The sequence below is a fragment of the Tenebrio molitor genome, chromosome 4, assembly GCF_963966145.1.
Source record: "Tenebrio molitor chromosome 4, icTenMoli1.1, whole genome shotgun sequence".
NCBI lineage: Eukaryota > Metazoa > Arthropoda > Insecta > Coleoptera > Tenebrionidae > Tenebrio > Tenebrio molitor.
This window is the reverse complement of record NC_091049.1, coordinates 12,431,338-12,454,850: the sequence shown is the minus strand read 5'-3', so window position 1 is coordinate 12,454,850 and position 23,513 is coordinate 12,431,338. Positions and strand designations below refer to the sequence as shown.

General features: G+C 39.6%; 1 protein-coding gene and 2 long non-coding RNA genes across 3 annotated transcripts; 2 read left to right on the top strand and 1 right to left on the bottom strand.

Annotated features, from left to right (window-relative positions):
• Positions 1 to 82: 82 nt before the first annotated feature.
• LOC138128326 (uncharacterized) lies at positions 83 to 1,144 on the top strand. Its single transcript, XM_069044535.1, has one exon. It carries the CDS (start codon positions 83 to 85, stop codon positions 1,142 to 1,144), a length of 1,062 nt encoding a protein of 353 aa, XP_068900636.1.
• Positions 1,145 to 2,045: 901 nt separating this feature from the next.
• On the bottom strand, positions 2,046 to 8,607 carry LOC138128659 (uncharacterized). The gene is made up of 4 exons (XR_011158823.1): positions 8,062 to 8,607; positions 7,891 to 8,003; positions 7,248 to 7,382; positions 2,046 to 2,691 (listed from the first exon to the last, which is right to left on the bottom strand). It is a non-coding gene; the product is annotated as an uncharacterized lncRNA (long non-coding RNA).
• Positions 2,686 to 5,660, top strand: LOC138128658 (uncharacterized). Its single transcript, XR_011158822.1, has 3 exons — positions 2,686 to 3,026; positions 3,081 to 3,687; positions 3,740 to 5,660. It is a non-coding gene; the product is annotated as an uncharacterized lncRNA (long non-coding RNA).
• Positions 8,608 to 23,513: the final 14,906 nt, after the last annotated feature.

The window sequence follows — 23,513 nt, the reverse complement described above, 5'->3', positions numbered from 1 at the left end:
AAAGTGCAGAGATAACAAACGTAAACAACGACGAGTGAGTGAGAGGTGATAAGCAGAAGACAGCGGGCAAGAAAGAGAGGACATGCCGAAATCGCCGAAAGCAAGGAAAGAAAGCAGCAAGAGTGAAAGAGAAAAGGGTAGGATGTCGGAAGAAGGCCTGAACCCATTCAGAAAGAGTTCCAGAACCGAAAGATCCCCAAGTAGAGGCGAAGAAAGAAATCAAAGCAAAGAAATAGAGAAGAAAATAGAAACAGTGCTCAGAGAGATAAAAGAGGATATGGCGGGAATAGTAGAGGAGAGCAGAGCACGAAGAAAGGAATTAGCGGCAGCGAGAGAGAAAGAGGGAGAGCAAGAAAGAGAGGACATGCTGAAATCGTCAGAAGTAAGGAAAGAAAGCAGCAAGAGAGAAAGAGAAGAGGGTAGAACGTCGAAAGAAGGCAAGAACACACTCAGAAATAGTTCCAGAACGAGAAGATCACCAAATAGAAGCGAAGAAGAAAATCAAAGCAAGGAAATGGATAAGGAAATGAAAACTACCATGATAAGAGAGATGAGAGAGATCAAAACACTAAGAAAGGAATTAGCGGCAGTGAGAGAGGAGAATGGGGAGCTAAGGAAAGAATTAGCGACAGTGAGAGAGGAGAGGAGAGGAAGAGACGAAAAAGAGCAGTTGGAGAAGGCAGATTGGATGAAAAGGATGGAAATGATAGAGGAAAAGATGGAACAAAGAGAAAAGAAGGAGAGGAAGAATAATGTTATAATAACTGGAATAGTAGCAATAAGTGGAAATATAGAGAAGGGGGTGGAAGAATGGTTAGAAAGGGAGATAGGAGTGAAAGTGAATGTAAAGGAAGCATTTAAAATAAATAAAGATAAGATGATGCTGGCAAAAATAGAAAGTTGGGAGCAGAAGAAGAACATAATGCTAAGTAAGAGTAAGTTAAAGGAAAAAAAAGGTGAGAGGATGTATATAGATGACGATTTGACAAAAGAAGAAAGGGAAACACAAAAGAAGTTAAGAGAGTTGGCCAGAGAGGAGAGAGATAGAGGAAAAAGGGTGAAAATAGGATACAGGAAAATACAGATAAACGGGGACTGGTTTAGATGGGATAAAGGACAGGAGAAACTGAAGAAAATTTGCTAAAAGAAGGAGAGAATAAGAAGACGACTCGGCGAGAAAATGTACAAGGAGAAGGTGAATAAAAAGGTAGGGGGACAAAGACACAGAAAAGTAAGAGAGAAGAGAGAGAATAAGAGAATCGAAGTACAATAGGGAGGAGAAAGAGTATGTGTGAGAGAGGAAAATGATAGCGGGTTGCAGAGGTGGGGACGAGGAGAGAGAGAACAGGAATGGGAAGGAAGGAGAAGAGAGAGAGAAGGTGCAAGAAGTGACGCGAGGATAGTGAGAAGATCAAACACATGCGGCGAAATGAGAGAGAGAAAGAGAAGGGAATGGGGAGTAATAGGGACCGAAGACGGCAGGGAGATGGATGAAAGAATAAGCAAGAGGAGAGAAAGAATAGAGAACGAGAGGAGTGAGGGAGAACAATAAATTGTTATTTTTATGTTTTGTAATCAGGAATCTGAAAGCCCGTAGGGCAAAATAAAGCATTTTTCGTTACATAGCTGACTCTCTCAGTCCCGAGAGGTATCGAGCTTCAGCGCCATCTATACCTGCCTCCAAAAAGTTGAACCAAACTAAATGTGTTAGTACATCTCTGTATAATAATGAAACCATGATTAACCCGGGAAATTTGAATTACCTGGTATATAGGGGGTAGGTAGGGATGTAAATGATAGAAAGCACTTTTTGAAAAAGTAACTTACAATTTTGATTTAGTTTTGAAAATTCAACGGTTATTTATTATTAAACGAAACTACCAATGCAGTTCTAAGTAGTTTCGCTTGATAATAAATAATCTAAAAATTTTCAAAACTAGATCAAAATTGTAAGTTACTTTTTCTAAAAGTGCTTTCTATCACTAACTTTCCTTTGCTATTTATACATACCTACTATACATATTTATATTGTTGTAATGCAAAAGTAAAAAAAATACACGTCTGTTATCCAACAACAACAATAATAAGTTTATTTACGGCAAGCCATTTACATTTATTATTAAGTTAGGATAACAATCAAACATAAAACACAAAAACAAACTCTAATAAATAAACAGTATAATAATTATCTAGAAAATTCAGAACTTTAATCTTAGGACTTAAATTATTTTTGAAATGATCTACTCAATAATTTTACATTTACAGTTAGCATAACAATCAAACATAAAACACAAAAACAAACTCTAATAAATAAAAAGTATAACAATTAAAATTCGGAACTTTAATATTAGGACTTAAATTGTTTCTGAAATGAGATATTCAATAATTATACAAATTAAGAGAGAAGAAGAAGCAGAAGAGGGAAAGGGAGGAGAAAGAGATAAAGGAAATAAGAACAGAGAACGACGTGTGGAAATAAATAAACCGAGAGCATAAGAAAAAGGAAGCAGTGAGCGAATAAATAACAATGCAGGAATGGGAAGAGCACTTCATGAAATAACTGGAAGAGAGAAAGGTCGTAGCAAAGTGTTATACGGATATGAGCGATTGTACACCCCTAGACAATCCGGACATGCGCGCAGCATCCGCCCACGACGCAGCCAGCCAACGCTCCAGACCAGGGGGTTGGCACTTCATATGAAACAGCGAGAAACACATATTTAGTTAATCATACTTTTTATAGATGGCCCCACCATCGTTCCTCCATGACACTGCCAACAGAAACTTGGTGGGTAAAATAGGTAAAATAAAAATACCAAGACCAAGACCAAGTTGTTTTTAGCACGTGTGGACGCTGTTTCGTTCTTTTCGTTCTTTTGCTCGTAGTGAACAGTTCGTCTTTGGATCTCCGCTCTTTCGCTTTTCTGCAGTGTTCCGGTTTGTGTTACTGTTAAGTTAACTATTTCTATTCCAATCAACATGAAACCCTGTTGCGTCCCTGGTTGCAAGGATACCAAAAACCGTCGGTAATTTTTGTCTTAAACGGTGTTTGGTTGTGTATAATTTGTAATTTTGTTTAGATTTATGATACCCACCCTTTAGGGTGGCGAGATTTGTGGTTGGAACGCATTGGAAATGAAAGATTATGCGGGTTGAAATTAAAAACATTACAAAAGAATCATTTGGTGTGTGGGCTTCACTTCGATAAAATTTGTCAAAGACCAGATGGCAGGTTGATGGCATTTGCAGTACCCACGTTACATTTACCAAATTACAACCAACTATCAACACCTAGTACTTGTTTTAGCTATTCTCCAGAAAAGCCCAAATATATCACACCACAAAAATTAAGAGTATATATCTATTTGCTTATAAATTTGTTCAGATTTCATGAACTGGTATCTTATGATATGTTACAAACTTCAGATGCTCTGGATCTCGTGCAACAATCGACATCCAGCAGTGAATATTCACCTGATGTGGCATCACTAACAAAGCCACAGAGGGTTTATTCGCATGTGAAAATGTCCTTGTTTAGAAAAGATACTGAGGGCCCACAACTTTCTGGGATTAGTTTATTAGAATCAACATCACATCAGGAACCAACATTAATGGATGTTCTTGAGGCAGGACCATCTACATCCTCTGGTGCCGGAAGAATCTTTGTTGAAAAATCCTATGTTTTAGGTTAGTTTATTTTTGTATTTTAATTTTTGACATTACTAGAATTATATTTTAGGAGGCAGTAAAGAGACCAAAACAACGGTTCCAAATCGTTTGAGCGTGAGAAGGCAAAAACATGCTTCTGTGGAAACACAACGTTTGTATAAAAGGACAAGAATATTGCAATAACGTGTTGCAAAAATGAAAAATCGACAAATTTCACTTAAACAACAGGTAACATATTTACAAAGTAAAAAGAGCATATTGACGCATTTGAAGAATGTTAATGAAACAACCGCAAATTTTATACTGTCTCAATTGCAAAATCAAAAGTTAACCCCACGAGGTCGTAGATAACCAATTGAAGACAAAATTTTAGCCCTATCAATCTTCAAACAAAGTGGTAAAGGCTACCGCTATTTGTCAAAAATGTTTGCTTGCCATCTAGGAAGTCTCTTACCACAATGCTAAATAAAATTCCGTTTTATTGTGGTGTAAATCAATCAATTTTTGAACACTTAAAAAAGCGGGTTGATAAGATGAGTAACATCAATAAGTTTTGTATATTGTTCGATGAAGTTTCTCTGTCACTTGGTCTGCATTATTGTAGTCGTAGAGATTCAGTTCATGGTTTCTTTGATTATGGAGGTGCAAATAGGCGCTTACAATTTGCCGACCATGCATTAGCTTTTATTGTCAAAGGCATTCACAAAAAATGGAAGCAAGTTGTTTGGTATTCGTTCTGCAAAGGAACGACTCCCACGGCCGACTTAAGGCATATTATAAAAACACTGGTTGACCAGTTGCCAACATGTGGCTTGAATTTAGTGGCAACAATATCAGATCAAGGTTCCACAAATCGGGCCGATGTTCATCAATTAATTTTAGATACAAGGCGTTCTTTGGAGGGTTCTCCAAGGAGTAATTATCCAGACCCTGGGGTGCTGGTATACGAAGTTAATAATTGCGAAGTCGTGCATTTATATGACTTTCCCCATTTAATTAAATGCATCCGTAATTTATTATTGGGAAAGGACCTCCATTTTGTACAGGGAGGTATTCATAAGAAGGCGTCTTGGTGTTATGTTTTGAAGTTACATGAAATGGACAAAGCCCGTGGACCTTTTAGTCAATTCATTAAATTAACTGATGAGCATGTTTTGCCATCTAAAATTACAAAGATGAAAGTCAAAAACTGCACTCAAGTATTTAGCCATAGTGTTGCCACTGCGATGAATGTTGCAGCTAGAACCAGTTTTGAATTATCTCCAGATTCCGAACTTTATTTGGATCCCAAAGCGACTGAAACAGCCAATCTATTAATGTTTTTTAACACATTATTTGACAGCGTAAATGGTACTTCGTTATACCCGTTACCTGGAAAAGAACTTCGTTCTGTTGTGACAAAAAAATCGCAGCATATCAAATTCTGGAAATCATGTCTACCTATTTTGTCATCAATGTATTTTACAGAAGAAAATTCTCCGTGTCTAAAGAACTGGGTAGCATCTGTACGGGGGATGATTCACATTACTGACAAATTATTTCAAAACAACTTTAGAAATTTTCCTTCCCGCTGCTTCAATCAAGACCCAGTAGAAATTTTTTTTCGTGTATTCAAAGTTATGGGATTAGGAATACAAATCCTACATGTACAGCCTTTGCTTCCTCATGTAAAGCATTATTAGTCAATAATTTTTCATCGTCATTCATATTCTTTGGACAATTTAAGAACTTTCATTGACCAGCCGATACAACAAGTGATTGAGCCATATATTCCGCTTGTCGTTGTACCATCTACCCGGTCGGTGGCACCAGAGATGTTGGAAAATTATTGCAATCGATATATTGCAGGTTATGCAGGTCGACAAATACTAAAAAATTGTAACTTTTGTAGTAATGTGCCTTTGGATGAAAATGTCCTCATAATCGAACGACAATATGAAAAAGGTAATTTAATACAACCCAACAGTCAGTTTGGTAGAGTTTTTCGAACCATAACACTAACAGCATTCATGTTGGAAAATATACCAAAGATGATATTAAGTTATGGTATAAAACGAAAATTGCGTCCTATGTTTCTTAATGATTAATTGATTACTTTGCAGATGTGAATACTTTATTTTGTGTCGAACACAAAGACGTTAATGTCAACTCATTTGTCGATACGTGTATAAATGTTATTTTGTTTAGATCTCAACTGGAATATTGTTCACATATATGGTATTCGATATACATCACAAATATAAATGAACTCGAGAAAGTCCAACAAAATTTTTTAAAGTTTTTAAGTTTTCAACTTGACGGGTACTCTTGAATTAGGCAAAGTGAAAAACATGGATGAAATAACTGGCAAGCAAGATTTCCAGAAAAAAACATATTTTGACTTTTGTGTCACTACACTCCGCAGTTCTTTTCCTGGTGATAGATGCTTAAAACTACCATTAATACTATCAAAAAGCTTATCAAAGAATAATAACAAATGAGCTGTCTCAGTAGCTTTCGGATGTATATAAAAGGTAGATACTGCAGAGAGTTCTGTACTAACTCTGGCAGCTACGTGCATAGCCGTACCTACTGTGTGACTAAACATTTGCGTACAGTTCTTTACCTTAATTTTTTTAATTTTAGAAGGTATGACATGTTCATCGGTGAGTTTTGTGAACTGACTGTATACACCCTGCTTCTTGTCTACCTCGTAGAGACGCTCAATGTGAGACCATGATGCTACTTTTTCCACACCTTCCTGAACAAAATGAAGTTCTTTAGTTAATAGCATGTTCCTAATAGACTTGATTAAGTGGGGAAAATCAAATAAATGTACCACTTCCACCCCATCAATTAGATAACCTTGTAGCCTATTTTCTTCATTTAATTCAGCAAAGTGAATATTCGTACTTGAAATCAGTTGATTTACAACCGCCTGATTAGTAGCACCTTGGTCATATATTGTCGCCAAAACAATCAGACCACAACTGCGTAACTGACGAATGACCTCTTTTAAAATGTTTTGACAGCTGGTCGGTGGACGTCGTTCCTTCACAAAAAGTAAATCAAATAGTTTGCTTCCACTTATTGTAGATTCCTTTGACCATAAAGTTAATGCATGATCGGCAAATGCAAGGCAACGATCTAAACCGCCAGAATCCACAAAACCCTCTACAGAATCTGTTCGTGAATTATATTGTAAGCCGGTTGACAACGAAATTTCATCGAACATCAGTACACAGTGCTTTTCTATAGTTTCCATGTCAGATACACGTTTTTTCAGATGATTAAAAATTGATTCATTAATACCAGTTTGGAAAGGAATTTTATTTAACATTTTTGTAAGAACTTTTCTTGATGGTAAATTAAAAATTTTTGATAGGAAACGGTATCCACGACCACTGTGTTTATATATAGATAGAGCCAAAATGTTGTCATTTACAGTAAACCTGCGACCCCTCGGTTTATATTTTTGTGTTCGTAATTAGGACAAAAAAAAAAATCAGCAGTAATTTCATTAACGTCTTTTAAATATCTCAATACCCCTTCCTTCTTTGCCAAGTAATTTAATTTTCTGTTTACGGACATGCCCTTACTTCTTAATTTCGCCGCAACTTGTTGGAGAGACTTCGTTCGCTTGTAAAAAAAATTTGCTTTTGGCGAAAGATGATTTTGTGTTGTAACTCCTACTGATTGAAGAAGGCCTTTACTCTTCTTTGGAGTTCTCACAGCTGTAAAATAAAAAAAACCTTAGTCTCTTTGACTAAAAAACTGTAATATCGAGTGTGTCAAAACAGCCCTTTCAGCAAAGATTCTTGCTGCTTCATAGGTCACGAATTTGTATCGAAGAAAGTTCTGGAGCCTTCTTTTTTAAGAAGAACTGTTACAACTCTTATTCCCTTGTAAGTTATACTACGAACTTATTTTTGTAAATTTAAAAACCGATATTTGCTTCTTAAAAATCTTTTTTTTTTGTCACTTGCAAATGCTCTTGTACGTTAACAAAGGGTCATTAACACAAATGATAACTTTTCTCGATGTTCGGTGGACACTAAATTTTGTACTTTCAGTGCTGTCCGCGATTATTGATACACCCGATGGATTAAAATAAAATAAAATATCAATGTAGAAAATATCTGCTCAAACAGTACAGATTTGTTCATTTTGAGCACACAATGATTTAATTAATTTAAATAAAATTACGGCAAAATAATAACTAATGAAAATAAAGAAATTTACATGAATCGTGTTGCATTCTTGGAGTGGACTAGCACTGGCACTAGAGGTAGATGGAAGTGCTTGCACGCCCAAATTGTACAACCCTGCTTCCTCGAATGTGTTAACAACGGAACCTACAATTTTTTTATTTTTTTTTTTTACAAAAATTGACAATTTAATGTTGACACATACCTTTCAATACAGTATCAAACAAAGAAGTTTTCAGTCGTTTCGCTTGTAGAAAAGATAAAGAAGAATATGTCTTCGTAGAAGTCTTTACAGACATGGCTTCCGGAGAATGCGGTAGAGTCGAAAGTGAAGATGGAAACACACCTGAAAAAAAAAATTGAAACAATATCTTTTAGTTTATCCGGAGTAATGCATTTGCGTTCTTCCGGAGGACGACTGAAACAAAACATTCAAGTAAGGTGTAAATAAACCTTTAGGAATCGTAACCCCACTTTCGATTCTTGTCATTTTGACAATCAATTTAAACTGTTTGAAGCTCATATATTCCAAATATCCGACATGAATAAACAAAATTAGAGCAATCGTAGATAGATAACCTGAGGTAAACGTTCTGTGTAGTATAAATGACAAAATAATGTTGAGCTTTGAAATTTACCACCCAAAAAATACCGTTCATAATCAAGACGGTAATCATGATGACAATAAAGTACGGATTACAATTTTTTTTTTGAATTGACAGAATGACGGCCAAATTTTTTTGGCCGGCATAGTACTTACCGTTGTCACTGGTTGTTCCTCCAAGGGGCGTCGGAGTTAGGTCGCCGGTTAGGTCAGGTCAGGTCAGGAAGGAGTACAAAATAATGTCACACGTTATTAAGTGTAAACTCACAACTGACTTTTTTTTGGCCGGCGCCGCCTATCATTTTGGGTAAGTTGGGACTAAGCAACTAAACTCACACTAGCAAAAAGGTGCCCGGTAACACTCTCCCACCTTCCGGAGGCCCAACGTCCGCACTCGGCGACGCCGGCTCCTGTCATCACCTTTTTATTAACAACAACTTTAAAAACAAGACAATAGTAACAGCAACGATACAACAATAACAACAACAAAAGTAAAAAGACAATGCTGCCCATGCCGGCCCCGAGCGCTAGTCGGTGGGAGTTGATGGTCTAGTCCCCGATTTGACCTGTCGATTCCTCATCTTCCTCGCTCGGTGATATCTCCGCTGTTAACAATAGTGGCGGCGGTAACGGCAATAGCCCTTGTCGTAAGCGTCCCGTGTAGACACGTTGTCGCGCAATTTGTTGGCGACGGCGTCGTCGACGGTGACCCCGAAGGACGTCTTGCGGCGGTGGCGTGGTGGGGTCCAGACTACCCACATTGATGGGTGGTGCATCATCTTTGCCCTCATCAGCGGTATTGGCCTCGTCTTGGTCTGGTCCTCGGCCCTCTGCGGAAAGTTGGACAATTTTCCGTTGCTTCTCGTGTCCGGCGGGCGCCGGTCGCAGGTGGTCAATGTGTTCCCTCGTCGCGTAAGACCCTCGCTCGACCCAGTAGCAGTTGCCTCGAGCGTCGCCGATAACGCGAACAGGTCCTACCCATGTTGGTTCAAACCCCCTTTTCACATGGTGGCGTATCAGCACGAGATCGTTGGGCTGAAAGATCGGTACAGGAGCGCCAGAGCGGATGTATCGTCTTCGATAGCATCGCTGGAGGCCGAGGGCTTCTTCCTGTCTCTGGTCGGGCGTCGTTTCGAGGGGTCCACTGTCCATCTCCCACTGACCTGGCATCCGTAGGTCGTATCCCATAAGCAGGTGACTGGGCGACTGACCGGTGGCGGCATTCCGGCGGCGACGAATGTTGAACAATCCATTCGCTAGATGACGATCCCAGGGTTGGCCCGGGAACATTTGATAGGCGACGCGTAGAAGCTTTTTTATTTCTTGGTTCCGACGTTCCGTCGGGTTAGCACGTGGATCATAATTGGCCGTCGGCCAGTGCCTTATGCGCCACCGATGACAAGCACGTTTGAAACGGTTGCTCCTGAACTGGGTAGCGTTGTCGGTGATTACTGCCTGTGGGTAACCCCCACGGCAAAACACTTCATTCTCGAGCAGCTTCACGGTCGTCTTAGTCGTTGCCCCCTTCACTGGGAATGCTTCAACCCAGCGAGTAAAGAGATCCGTGACAACAAGTATGTACTTGTTGCCTTCTCTTGTGGTCGCGTACGGTCTCATGAAGTCGACGGCGATGGTTTGCCAGGGCCGCTCAGGGTCGTAGGCGCGAAGCGGGGCTCCTGGTTGGATGGGTCCTCGTTTTGTCGTGGCGCAGATCAAGCAGTTCTTCACGTACGTCCGAACGTCGCGGCTGGCTGTTGGCCAGGTGTATTGGCCAAGGATTGAACGCAAGCTTTCTTCGTAACCTGGGTGGCCGGCCTCCGGCACGTCGTGGAACTCGTGAAGTACCCGCTCCCTAGCTGCCTCTGGTACCCACAGAAGTATCTTCTGGCCGTCTCGCTTCACGAGATGGCCGTCGAGGACGTCGTAGATTTCTGCGAATTTTCGTTCACCGGGCTCTTGTGGGCCCTCCTCGCGGATGCGTCGCCAACGCTCCAGAACCTTTAGGAATTCCGGATCGGCGAGTTGAATGCCCTTCACTTCGTCCATCAGGGTCGGGACGTCTATGGCGCAGACACGTTCCGTGGCTGCGGTGGCCTCATCTTTTCTCTTGGGCACCAACATTCGGTCCACATCTTCTGTATCGTCCGGTATCTCGACATCTTCTGGTTGGCGGGACAACACGTTTGGCAACTCGTTATTTTTTCCGGGAAAGTGCTCGATGCGGAAATTGAATTCTTGCAGAAGCAGGGACCATCTGGTGAGTTTCGTGTTTGAATCTTTTGCCCCGTTGAGCCAGAGTAGGCATTTGTTGTCGGTCCGCAACAAAAACGGCTTGTCTTCTAGGTACGGACGATACTTCTTGATCGCGAACACCACCGCCAGGCACTCTTGCTCGTTGATATGATAACGACGTTGGGCGTCGTTGAGCCTGGCGCTGGAATACGAGATGATGTTTCTGAGGCCATTCCTTTCTTGGTACAGCACTGCGGCTACACCGAGCCCACTGGCGTCCGTTTGTAGCACGTACTCACAGCTCGCGTCTGGTCGATGTAGTAGGAGGGGCTGGTCGATGGCGGTTTTCAGCTTGTCGAAGGTCTTCTGCGCAGCGTCAATCCACCGGAAAGTTTTTTTCATGACCAGCAGGTCTGTCAAAGGCGCCGCGATGGTGGCGAACATTGGAACGTACTCACGCACCCAGTTGGCCAACCCCAGGAAGCGCTGGAGCTGCTTCTTGGTCCGTGGCGGCAGCGCGTCGCGGATTTGAACGAGGTGTCGCTCCTGTGGTCGGTTGCCGTCCCGCCCAACGATGTGACCCAAGTACGGCAACTCACTTACCCCAAAACGGCATTTCTTGGGGGCGCAGCGTAGTCCGAACTCTTGGAGTCTTTCGAACACTTGTCGAAGGTGACCGATGTGTTCTTCGTATGTTGCGGACCACACAATGATGTCGTCCAAGTAAACGTGCGCGCACTTACCGAGGAGACCGCTTAACACGCAAGCCATCAGTTTTTGGAAAGTGGCGGGCGCGTTCTTCAGTCCAAATGGCATAACTCGATATTGATAAGTCGCGCCGTCAGGTGTTGCAAACGCGGTTAAGTACTTCGACATCGGATCCATTGGGATCTGCCAATATCCCGACTTGACGTCGAGCGAAGAGAACACTTGCGCATTTCCGAAATCGCGAAGTACCTCTTGAATTCGTGGCAGCGGAGCGGCTTCGTCCTTGGTTAGTGCGTTAAGGCCGCGATAATCTGTACAAAAACGCAGTGTGCCGTCCTTTTTTTTACAAGCACCACCGGGGAACAGTATTCACTGTCGGAGCGTTCAACTACACCCGCGGTGAGCATCTCGTTGACACACTCGTACAACGCGCACTTCTTTTCTTCATTTAGATGATAGGGCCTTATTCTAAAGGGCTCGTCCTTTTCGAGTCTGATTTTATGCGTTACTGAACGCACATTCTCGGTCACTGCACTGGTGTCCATCACACCCACAAACTCGCGTACAGATCCAAAAAGACGGTGAGGTGAGGTGCGGGGAACTGATGCTGCAGCTCGGGCAGGGGGCGGCTATCCACATCAACAGGCGTCATCCCTTTGGTCTTCTTCCAGTAAGTAGTGGAGCGACGATGTGTCCCGTGGTGCACACACTGCTGGGAGTAGCACACAGAAGCTCTTGCGGCCTCCAACCAATCATGTCCCAGGATGACGTCATCCCGAAGATCAGGAACCACAAACAGTCTGGTGCCGGGATAGGTGGTGTCGCTGAGGACGATGTCCACGTAGACTATTCCCATAGAAAGCGTGGTTTCATTCTCCGTGGCTAGCTCCAAGTGGACCTTGCAGCGGTGGTCGGGTGTCGGCGACAGGCGGGCGGCGATTCAATTAACGGTGGAGTTGGAGTCGACCGCCGCCATCATTTCCCGGGATCCCAGTTGAAGTGGAACTCGTGGAAACCGTGAGGCAGACATACTTATTCGGCTGACGCGGACCGAGATGGGGACTGCCCGGTCCTGCGCCAGTTTCCCGAAAACTGATTCACCTTATTTCCTCCAGTGCGATTAGTGGTGTTTATGGGACTCGGCACGTGGACGGCCAGCTGCTGCGCCATCGCTACAAGGGACGTCACTGTTCTACACCCCGCTGCAACGAGATGGGGTCGCAATTCCTTCGGAAGCTGCTTTACAAGCTCCGAAACCAGCCGTGACTCGGGCGCATCAGGAAACAGTCTTCGATAGAGTGCTTCTTGGCGCGCACAGAACACTTCAAAATCCTCGTACCTTTCTACGTGTCCTCGCTGGAACGTTTCATAAAGCGCGGAGAAATGTCCACCCACGCCGTAGTGCGTCATGATCCTGTCTCTCACAACTCAAAATTCTCGGTCACGATTCGCAAAGGCTTTGTACCGCTTAAACACAGCACCTCGAAGTTGTTTATATACTATACACACCTTCGTCTTCTCCGATGGATGTGAGTTGGATGGTTCGGTGAAGTACTCCTCCAGCCGTTGGACGAACTACTCCGGGTCTTCATCGGGATCCCCGCTGAATGTTGGCAGGTAGTCCTCCAACTTTAGTACTACTGGTGGGACTACGGAGGGCGGTTCGCTGCTCCGGGAGTGGGAGAACCTGTCCAGGGCTTCTTCCAAGGCGTTGGAGGTGCGTTGAATGGCCTCCAGCATGGCGGACTGCACTCCAGGACTGGTCTCCCCCGGTTCATCACTTGTTTTGTTGGGCGCCATCGAGCTTTCACTGCTCGAAGAGTTTGGTTGGTCCCCGTTGCCTGGCTGCGAACGGGTTAGCACCATGTCCGGCTAGGTCTCTCGTCGGTTCTTCCGGTATCCGCCAGAAGTGGCCCCACGTTTGGCGCCAAAATGTCACTGGCGACGATGGTTGTTCCTCCAAGGGGCGACGGAGTTAGGTTGCCGGTTAGGTCGCGGTGTGTTGAAATAGGGTTTTCCACACGTTTATTTTAGCTCAAGGAAGGAGTACAAAATAATGTGACACGTTATTAAATGTAAACTCACAATTGACTTTTTCGGCCGGCGCCGCCTACCATTTTGGGTAAGTTGGGACTAAGCAAACTAAACTAACACTAGCAAAAAGGTGCCCGGTAACAATTGTTACACAAATAAAATTATCCTAAAAATGATTTCTCTTTCATTTTCATCATAGTTACTCACCAAAAGACTAATTATAATATGTATACATAAGTATTACATATTAAGAAAAAAATTCCTATTGAACGGACACCTCTGTTAAGCGGACACAATTTCGGGAACCGCGGGTGTCCGCTTAAGAGAGAGTACACTGTACATGAAATTAAATTAAATAGCCCTCTGTGCGGCGGGCGGGTCGATTATTTTCGCGAGGAGGACGGGGGTGGATTTTCTTTATTTCCACAGACGTGTTTTCAACTCTCCGAAAATCTTTACTGCTCTATTGACTACCCTAATGGCGGCGTCTCACCTAAAGTCCATTCATTTTGTATTGAGCTTTAGAAGGTCAACTTATAATTTTTTTCAATCATGTGATTCTGACTTCGAAATATTTTGCCTGTTTACAGTCACTAAACGTCCCGATTTAGTAACTAAATTTTTTGACAATTGACATGTAAACATCAAATCTGTTTAACGGTTAAACGAAACCGTGACACCGTGTGTTGTTGTGAGATGTTTGGTTACAAAATTCAATAATTTATAATTATTGTTACATGCATTTATGGTTGAAAATTACAATAAATAGGCTCATGGCCCTTGAGTGAACATGGAAACAGTAGTTGTTTTGGTAATGATTTAATAACATAGCATGTACAACATACATACCTATTACATGAGACATGGCACTCTTCAAGGCAAGTAAGTATCTTGTGCATGGCGGGAATTATACCACGAACAAGGAAATATTGTAGCGGACAAGAGGGAATCTTGAGAACCCCGACAGACGAGGATATGAGGACAACTGCAGGATGCTGACAAGCAGAATGGAGGGTGCTCAGCGGAATGGCTCTTGATACCCAACATTGAGATTTGGACAAAAAGAAAGTGTAGAGAAATGTATTTTCATCTGATCCAGGCACTAAATGGACATGGATGTTTTAATAAGTTAATCCAGAATATGAAACAGAGAAAGTGAGGTATGCAAGTGAAAACTGCCATTGCACGAGACATTATCTTGGACAACATAGTTGCCGTAATGCTCCTGAAAGAAGAAAACTGGAGCTATATGTGATATTGACGGTGAAGGAAGATGATGGGTCGTAAGACAAAAACATACTACTACTGTTTCGAAGAGCATAACTGAAAGGGAGAATGTACACAGGATCCTAAGAACACACGAAAACGTCAACTTTCAATACAAAATGAATGGACTCTATCATTCTTAAACCATCTTCTGTTTGCTGTTTCTCGGTGCTGGAAGTTGTGGATGAGGCAGCTGGCGACATTGCTCTGGGACTGGGTGGTGTCAAGGAGCACGGTGAATTTGAGATTCGAGAAGTTGGTTGGTTTTCCAGCTGAGGGATGGTGTGTTGTGCATTCTGAAAACGTATAAATTCAGGCGAAAGAGATGCAGACTCGGCAGAGGATGAAGATGGAGTTGTGCCGAGACTAACAAAAAAATATGAAATTGGAGCTATGTTACAATTTGTTTATGGTTGAATATAACTGTTGCCAGTTGTTATTATATTGGGAATTTAGCTGAAATGTCGATGCAGCATTTAATTGTCTTTGCACTCCATTGAATAAAAAAAATTAGATGTTCTGCAAATAGCGATTTTCTTAGTTTAAAGGCTACGTTTGACCCTATGATTTCAAATTCATTTGTTTTTTCATCTAATGCTTCACATGTTTTTGAAGTGCTATTTCTTGCGTCGTTTGATTTTTCGAAATGGCCAGCTTTGATCAACTTTCACCGTCCAATACTCCTCTGTGCGCCGGCTGAATTCGCGGACGCCACCGACCCTGATAACAGCGATGCGGAACAAGAGCCCCATCGATCATGGCCTGCATGACGAAGACTCTCTTTGACCTCTTCCCCTTATAGAGCTCCAAGATCCAAGTCATCTTGAAACAAACTTTCCAAGCCGTCTTCAACGTGAAGACCAAGACCTCCCACTCAGGGAACAAAATCCACTTTCTTTCAACCAGTAAAGTGGCTACGTAACATCCCCGAAGAGACTGTCAGTTACGGTAGCTGCTTCGAGCAATAGGTGATCCCGAACAAAAAAGTAACACGGAACCAAAATCTTTCACCGAACCAGCGACATCAAAAGAAGCCTCTTCAACACTTGTTGAAGAAAGAGTTAAAGATAATATCCGAAGGTCAGTCATTTTAAGTCAGTTATGAAGAATTAAACCCCGCTGATGTTGTTGATGCAGCTGAAAAAGTTGACATGTTGATAACAAAAGACTAATAAAATCATCAGGTGTCAAAGTGACCAAAGAACGTAGGACAATGGCTGACGTCCAGGCCACTGACGGCGAGATAGATCGGTAAATCAGCAGTCTTCACAAGCACGCTTTTTTCTTGAAGATTCCGGTCTTCAGGAGAGACTGCAATAGAACAGAAATCAAGCATTTTGTGCCTTAAAAACGTAACTGGTGCAACCTCGAATTGTAACGTTATTAAATTTAACATTTTTCTATTTAATTGGGTGGGCAACAGCAATGTAACACAACATTTTTGAAACGGACGACACTTGTGATTGGTTCGGAATACACACTGTACAATCATGCGCAGGACGTTTGCCCTTACCAAACTCGCCGCGCCATCTTGATTATTATGGTAGAGAAACAACATACTGCAAAATTGTTTAAAATACAGGTTCAACGGAATGTTTGTAATTACACACTGCAGAAAGGTTTCCCTTACGTATGCCTTTCCGAAGATCCTACCGGTTGGTTACTATTAACCAGTTTTTCCCACTGTTTATAGTATTTTTGAAGCCTTCCCAACAGCATGGAAATTTTAAGACCTCGTACTAATTTCATCGCAACAAGAAAAACAGAATGGCAATAGAAAATGGGTGGGTTTATGAAGAAGGAACAATTTGGGAGCAAAACTTTCCACGATAGTTAAAGCGCAAGAAAAAATACAAGATATGCCAAAAACAAAACGAAAGTATAAAGATAAGTTAGTCCAATGGGTCGATGGCAACAACAAAGTCAATCTTTACGAATACATCAAGGAAGGTGAATTATTTTGTAAAGCTTGTGGGAAAATGGTACGTATAATTGATTACATATAAATGTTCATCAAGTGAGCTGTGCATTTGAAAAAGCACCTTTAATTTAGTTACATTACAAAAGTCACATTTATGAAGGTCATGTCCAATAAATCTTTACTTGGTAAAAATACAAAGACAAAAACAAATAAGAAGTACTTTAATTTAATCAGTAAAAAGACGTAACATTGCTTTTGAAATCAGCAATGTTAAAATCGACAAAAACTGAAAAATTAGTCAAATCGGGTTCGCGCAGAGCAAGCAACTTTGAAAGTCAAAGTCACTAGCTTTAGCTTTAATACCAACAGAAAATCAGATTTTCATGGCTTGCTTAGATGCACATTTATATGAAATTGAGTATATAATCTGTTTCAAAATCAAAAATCCACCAACAGTGCATTCTACCTCGAAAATACAACCGACAACGTGGCCAACTTTTGTTTTTAGAGTGTTGCAAGTGTCAAAAAAAAGTGGGGTTATGAAAGAAAACTGTTGACACTTGTTTTGGTCGTAGTTCATCGTGTTTTTTATTCTCATTTTATTATTTCACTAAAAAGGTATGATATGGTAGCTACCATCTTTTTGTACATAATAATTATTTTGTGTTACGTAAATAAACTCAACAGTTCAATGTCAAATTTTGGCGGGAGGTTGCGCCAACCCAAACAAAATAAACTTCTTCTAGGGATTTCTTTTTTCTGCCAACATAATTCAACAGGTAGTGGATTTTTGATTTTGAAACAGATTATATGTATTATCCGTTCACCTGACATCCGCACTGTCAGTGTTATTTTTTATCCAAATTGGTCGAATGTACTATCGCGGCCAAAATACTTTGGTCGTCACTTTTTGACACTTCAAATGTAAATCAACTATTAATGTCAATATACATGACAATTTTAAATTATTCTTGTCACCTTCAGTTTTTGATAAATATAGAATCGTCTTACTTGCTTCTGAAGGTTGTCTCAACCGCGACCATGTTGATCTTTTGCTTTTGAACCCTGCCTCCGCAGCTGGGATTTACCCCACCCGTATGACACTGATAGATTAAAATAATTTTGACAGTAGTAAAAAATAAGGTTAAACTTCCTAAAGTTTGCTTTACAATTGAATGTCATTTATGTCACATTGACGACCAAAGTATTTTGGCCGCAATAGTACATCAAAATTTCGACTTTTCTTTTGAGTGTACATTAAATCTAGTGATAAATAAATTGCTACTGTCAGATAGAAAGAAGTTGGGGTATAAACTGGTGTTTCAAATTATTTTATTTAACGCTATTTAAGGTATTGCATCTAAATCTTCCTCAGAATAGAACTCTAATTCTGATCCTGAATCGGACGCGGCAAGAGAAATAATTGTTGGAGGAACATCAGCAATAGATAAATGACTCATATACTTTTCCAATGTGGCAACATTATTTTACGTAAATTACCAAGTTAGCATAATAGGGATTTTAAATATTACCAACAGCTTGTCACCTTACAGTGCGGATGTCAAGTGAACGGATAATAGTTCCAATGCGAGAAAAAATCTCACTTTGATCAACACAATAGAGGGATGACCACAAAGATGTGGTAAGACAATATGTGATCAAGAGTCAACAAACGTCGCTGCAATTAAAAATTTAATCGCAGATTAAATACAATTTGAGAAATGACATGGTGCATTTGTATGATTTCCCTATTTACTAAAAGGAATTAGAAATGCTTTATTAAAATATGATGTGCGTTTTTACCCTTCAGAGCTTTTTGAAAAAAAACTAGGAAAAAAACAAATAATTGTCTACTAGATGTTTTAATCAAGATCCCTCAGAATTTTTTTTATGTATAGAAGCCATGGAGTAAGAAATACACGACCAACTTGTTCTTCCCTTGTTTCTTCTGTGCAAGCTCTTTTAATCAATAATCTCGTTTCACCACACTGCCTAGGATCTAACTCTGAAGAACACGAATCTTGTGAAGTTTTAGACCCTTTGAAGGATTTGTTAAAAAGAGAATACATAATTCAGCGTAATCTTCCAAAGATTGAATCTCGTTTTTGACAGAAGAAGTAGTTACCAGTGATAGTCAAGACTTAGCTACCCCATATGATGCAGATTTTGTAGCAAAAAAAAAAAAGAAAGTTACTTGCACGGCGTACAAAAACATCATGGAAGATCAAGTGATTTGTCACAAAATCTATTAATTAGACAACGGGAGGGAGATTCATCGCGTAGTACATTCTTCTAGTAAGTTTTCATAGGCTTTCAAACGTATTTCAAGTTTAATGTTTACTCTTATTTCCTCAACATTTGCTTAATAATCAAAGAAGAATTGCCCACATTATTTTGCAGCAACTATTTAGATTTTGTTCTACAGTTTTATTATATATAAATAAAATACTTTATCCACAATTACCTTATAATTGAAGTTTTATCCACACTTATGAACCGTATAAAGTAACACTTTATCCACTAGTGGAATAATGAAATCACTTTATTCCACTAGTGGAATAATGAAATCACTTTATTCCACTAGTGGAATAATGAAAAATACAATCTTAAATCAATCGAACAGGATCACTTTCTTCCATTTTCACCAACTTGCACAGCGTTTTGTACAAATGGAGTCGATAAACAATCAAAAATAAATAGCGACTATTTAACACCTCCTATGTTTTTTAGTTAATTTCAATGATGTTTGAGGTGACATCCGCTGTCAGAGTGTAATGTCAAATCATTTTTTGATGACATGAGATGAAATTTTGGCGATTCTGATTTTAAATCGCTGTAATTGTGGATAAAACGTTATATTGCATTCGTGTTTTAGTCGCATTTTATCCACTTAAGAATATTAAACGCTCGTGCGTTCGCACTCGCGGTTAAAAATTCTTGCGTGGATAAAATGCTATCTAAAACACTTATACAATAAATAACTATTATAATTCTAACAGAAATGGCTTTTATAAAGTATTCAAAAAGATTACATATACTCCCCAAAAATATTGTATTGCTTGTATTTCGACAATTTCTTTACTACAATCCCCCTTATGCAGAAACTATTAGACAGAGGTCTTTTTGGTTGTAGTACTACGAGACAAAAAGAAAGCAATTCCCGAAAACACTTGTGTCCGGATAAGGACCTTGCTCAGCATCAATCAGATTCTGTTGCATTCGCTGATATATCAATTTATCCTATCCTATCCTATCCTATCCTTCTACGTTGAGATATTATTGAAGGAGTAAGGCCGGTATTTATAGTCCAAACTTAAGTTCGACTCAATCTTGAGACAGACTTGAGTTCCGATTTGTGTCTTATAAACAATACTTGAGCATTGATGAGCACTCAAGTTTGACTCAAGCCCAAGTTAAGCTACGGTTTCTTAGAGAAGTACGCGGAGCACAACTCACAGTGCGCGACGCACGACTGAAAACGCCATCATCGACAGACAGCGCATTTTGCGTCGATGTGGTTTCTTATCGCCATTCGACGGCTCCAACGCAGTACCTCGTAAGTGCTTAAAAGTAAATTGTACAGAATCGAAAAAAACGCTGACAGTCAATTTTTAATAGATTTTGAAGATTATGTAAATAACTTACGAGGTACTGCCTTGTAAAAGGTATACGAGTTACTGTTTCGTATGTTGAAATATTTAAATAACAAAAACTTTTTTTTATGAATTTTGTTTATTTTTTTTAACGCTGACTCTTTAGTAAGTAGCATAATAATCATAATATATGTCAACAAAAAATTAATAGTAATTATGCGCCAAGGTAGAGAAGACATTTTTTTAAGCCGAGGTAGTTTATTCCCCGAGAAGCTTAAAATTGTCTTCTCTAGCGTGGTGTATATATAATTTTTTTCACTACTAGATCCGTTAAAACCCTTCCTAATAATAATTATTAATTAAATTTGTTTGTCCGATGCGACGATCCGAGTTCTCATTTTTCAACGGTTGCTATGAAAATTGAAAATCGTCTGTCTACGTTAACCAATAAAATCAAAGAAAATCTTTCGTTGCTAGGTGACGGCTGTTCATTATTGACTACTGGTTAATAATAAAACATTATTAACCTAGGGAGAGAAATTCTACTTCTGGGGTCGATTCCAGTCTCAATAATGACGCCTTCTAAGACTAGTAGTGAAAAATAGTATATTATACGCCAAGGTAGAGAAGACATTTTTTTAAGCCGAGGTAGTTTATTCCCCGAGAAGCGAGGCTTAAAATTGTCTTCTCTAGCGTGGTTTATATACTATTTTTTTCACTACTAGATCCGTTAAAACCCTTTCTAATAATAATTATTAATTAAATTTGTTTGTCCGATGCGACGATCCGAGTTCTCATTTTTCAACGGTTGCTATGAAAATTGAAAATCGTCTGTCTACGTTAACCAATAAAATCAAAGAAAATCTTTCGTTGCTAGGTGACGGCTGTTCATTATTAACCTTGGTTAATAATGAAAATTATTATTAACCTTGGGAGAGAAATTCTACTTCTGGGGTCGGTTCGAGAGTCAATAATGATGCCTTCTGAGACTAGTAGTGAAAAAAAATATTATCGTATAACAAACTTAAATGAAAAATACTAAATATACTCAAAACAGAAACGAAATTTTATTTTTTCTTAGTATGGAAACAGAAACTATGATAAACAAGTCATTATTAAAAAATGAACATTGTTAAATAATAATTATTTCAATTATTATAATGTTGCAGGCATCATAAAACGGCCAGCAATCTTTAGGAATGATTGGCTTAATTTGTTGCAGGTCCTCAAATTTCTTTTTTGTTATTTTGCGGGCCGTCGAGAATAAATTTCCAAATTGGCATTTTCGCAAATTAATATTTTTCGCACGCCGTGGTAACAGTCTATATTCATCGTCAAAATCAATTTTGAAATAAATTTTTCCAGATGGAAGATATTGAATTTCCCGCAGGTCAGTTACGACGGGATCCTTTACAGTTGTCCCTGGACGGATAGACTCATATTTGAGATTGTTTTTATCACCATAATTGATGGAAAACGTGTAATCTGGACATTTAACTTCGTAAGGATTTATTAATTTTTCATTTTGGAGTTTTTGTTTTCGCCTAGATTTTTCGCACAATCTTGCATAATCTGATGGCAGATAAACGTCTTGATTTTTTAGTTTCCTTTCGATGGTAGCATGAACGGAGTTACACTCCATTTGAGTGTGGCCCTTTTCCAAAATTTTTTGCGTAATGCACACTTCATATTTTTCGGCAAGATAAAGTAAGGCATTTGCCATAGTTGCATTCCTGTTCTGTGCTGTGCACCCGTCTGAATATATTATTATTGGCTTTTTGTCAATGCTTAAATATTTTTCTTGTAGAAAATCTCTAAGCACGATGCAAAAGTAGAGGCCTGTAAATCGGCATTCATCTCATCGAACCAATAACATCTCACATCATGGGATTCTAAATCATAAATTGTATAGTTGTGGCAACAAAGTTTGGTTCTGTAATAAAGTGTACTAGCTTTAGTTTGTGGGGACAACTTTACAGCCTGGAGATCAACTGTGATTACGTGACATGTGCCAGATTCAGCCTTTTGTTTATCACTGTCCTTTTCGCTTCTTGCTCTTATCTTCTTTTGGTGTGTCTGTTGGTACCTGTCATTCAATTGTGAAAAAAGATCTTCACCTATTTCCCTACCGTCTCACATCTGTTCAAGAATTACATCCAGCTGATCTCCCCCAAAGATTAGAATATTGTCAATGGTTTCTGAATACTTTAGATGTTCACCTTGATAAAACCTTTTATACTGATGAAGCCTACTTCCATCTTAGTGGATTTGTCAACTCTCAAAATACAAGAATGTGGAGTTCAGAAAATCCACATTTTTTCATTGAAACACCCCAGTACCCCCAGAAAGTAGGCGTTTGGGCTGCTATTAACCAACACAGAATTATTGGTCCAATCTTTTTTGAAGGTAACAATTGTAATAATGTTTTAGTAATTAAATAATAATCGATGTTTTTTAGGAAATATCAATGCTGCAAGATACAGAAATGAAATTTTGACTCCATTTTTAAATCAGCTACATGATGATGAGTTAGTTTATGGCTACTTTCAGCAGGATGGTGCTACAGCTCATACCACAAGGGCTACAATAGATTTTTTGGCCGAATTTTACGACAACAGAATTATAAGCCGTAATACACCAAACAATTGGCCCCCTTGATCCTGTGATCTCACTCCTTGTGGCCACACATCAAAAATTCAATTTACACAACACCCATAAATGATTTGGCAGAACTACGAAATAGGATAACACAGAAAATTAATGAAATTAATAATAATGCTATTGTTTTAGAAAATGTAACTAATGCAATTAGACGAAGGACTAGGTTGTGTTTACAAGAACAGGGTGTACATTTTCAACACTTACTCTAAATTATGTATAAAATTGTTATCTCCTATTGTGTGAGGTTATGTGCAATACTTAATTTACAATTCTTATTAGTGTTCAGAGAAATGTTAATGTTATGTTGTCTTTTATGGTTTAAAGAAATAAATGAATTGATACGACTAACTATTTGTCAATTTGCTTAAGGTGGGTACTTTCAGACTGTCTGTTTAGTTTCATGTTCAGTTTAAGTTTTCATTCAATATAAATACTGAAACTGACTGGAGAATATGAACTAACCGTGTAACATCCCATTTACTTGTTCTCTTTATGTTAACAGTTACTTGACTTTGGTGCTTTTGAAATTTTGCGATCTTATTCGACTTTCCATTCGAATTTGAGGTATTTTTCTCCCGAAGATTAACTAAAATTTGCAGCAATGCCTCACAAACACTTCGAAAGCTGAAACATCATCT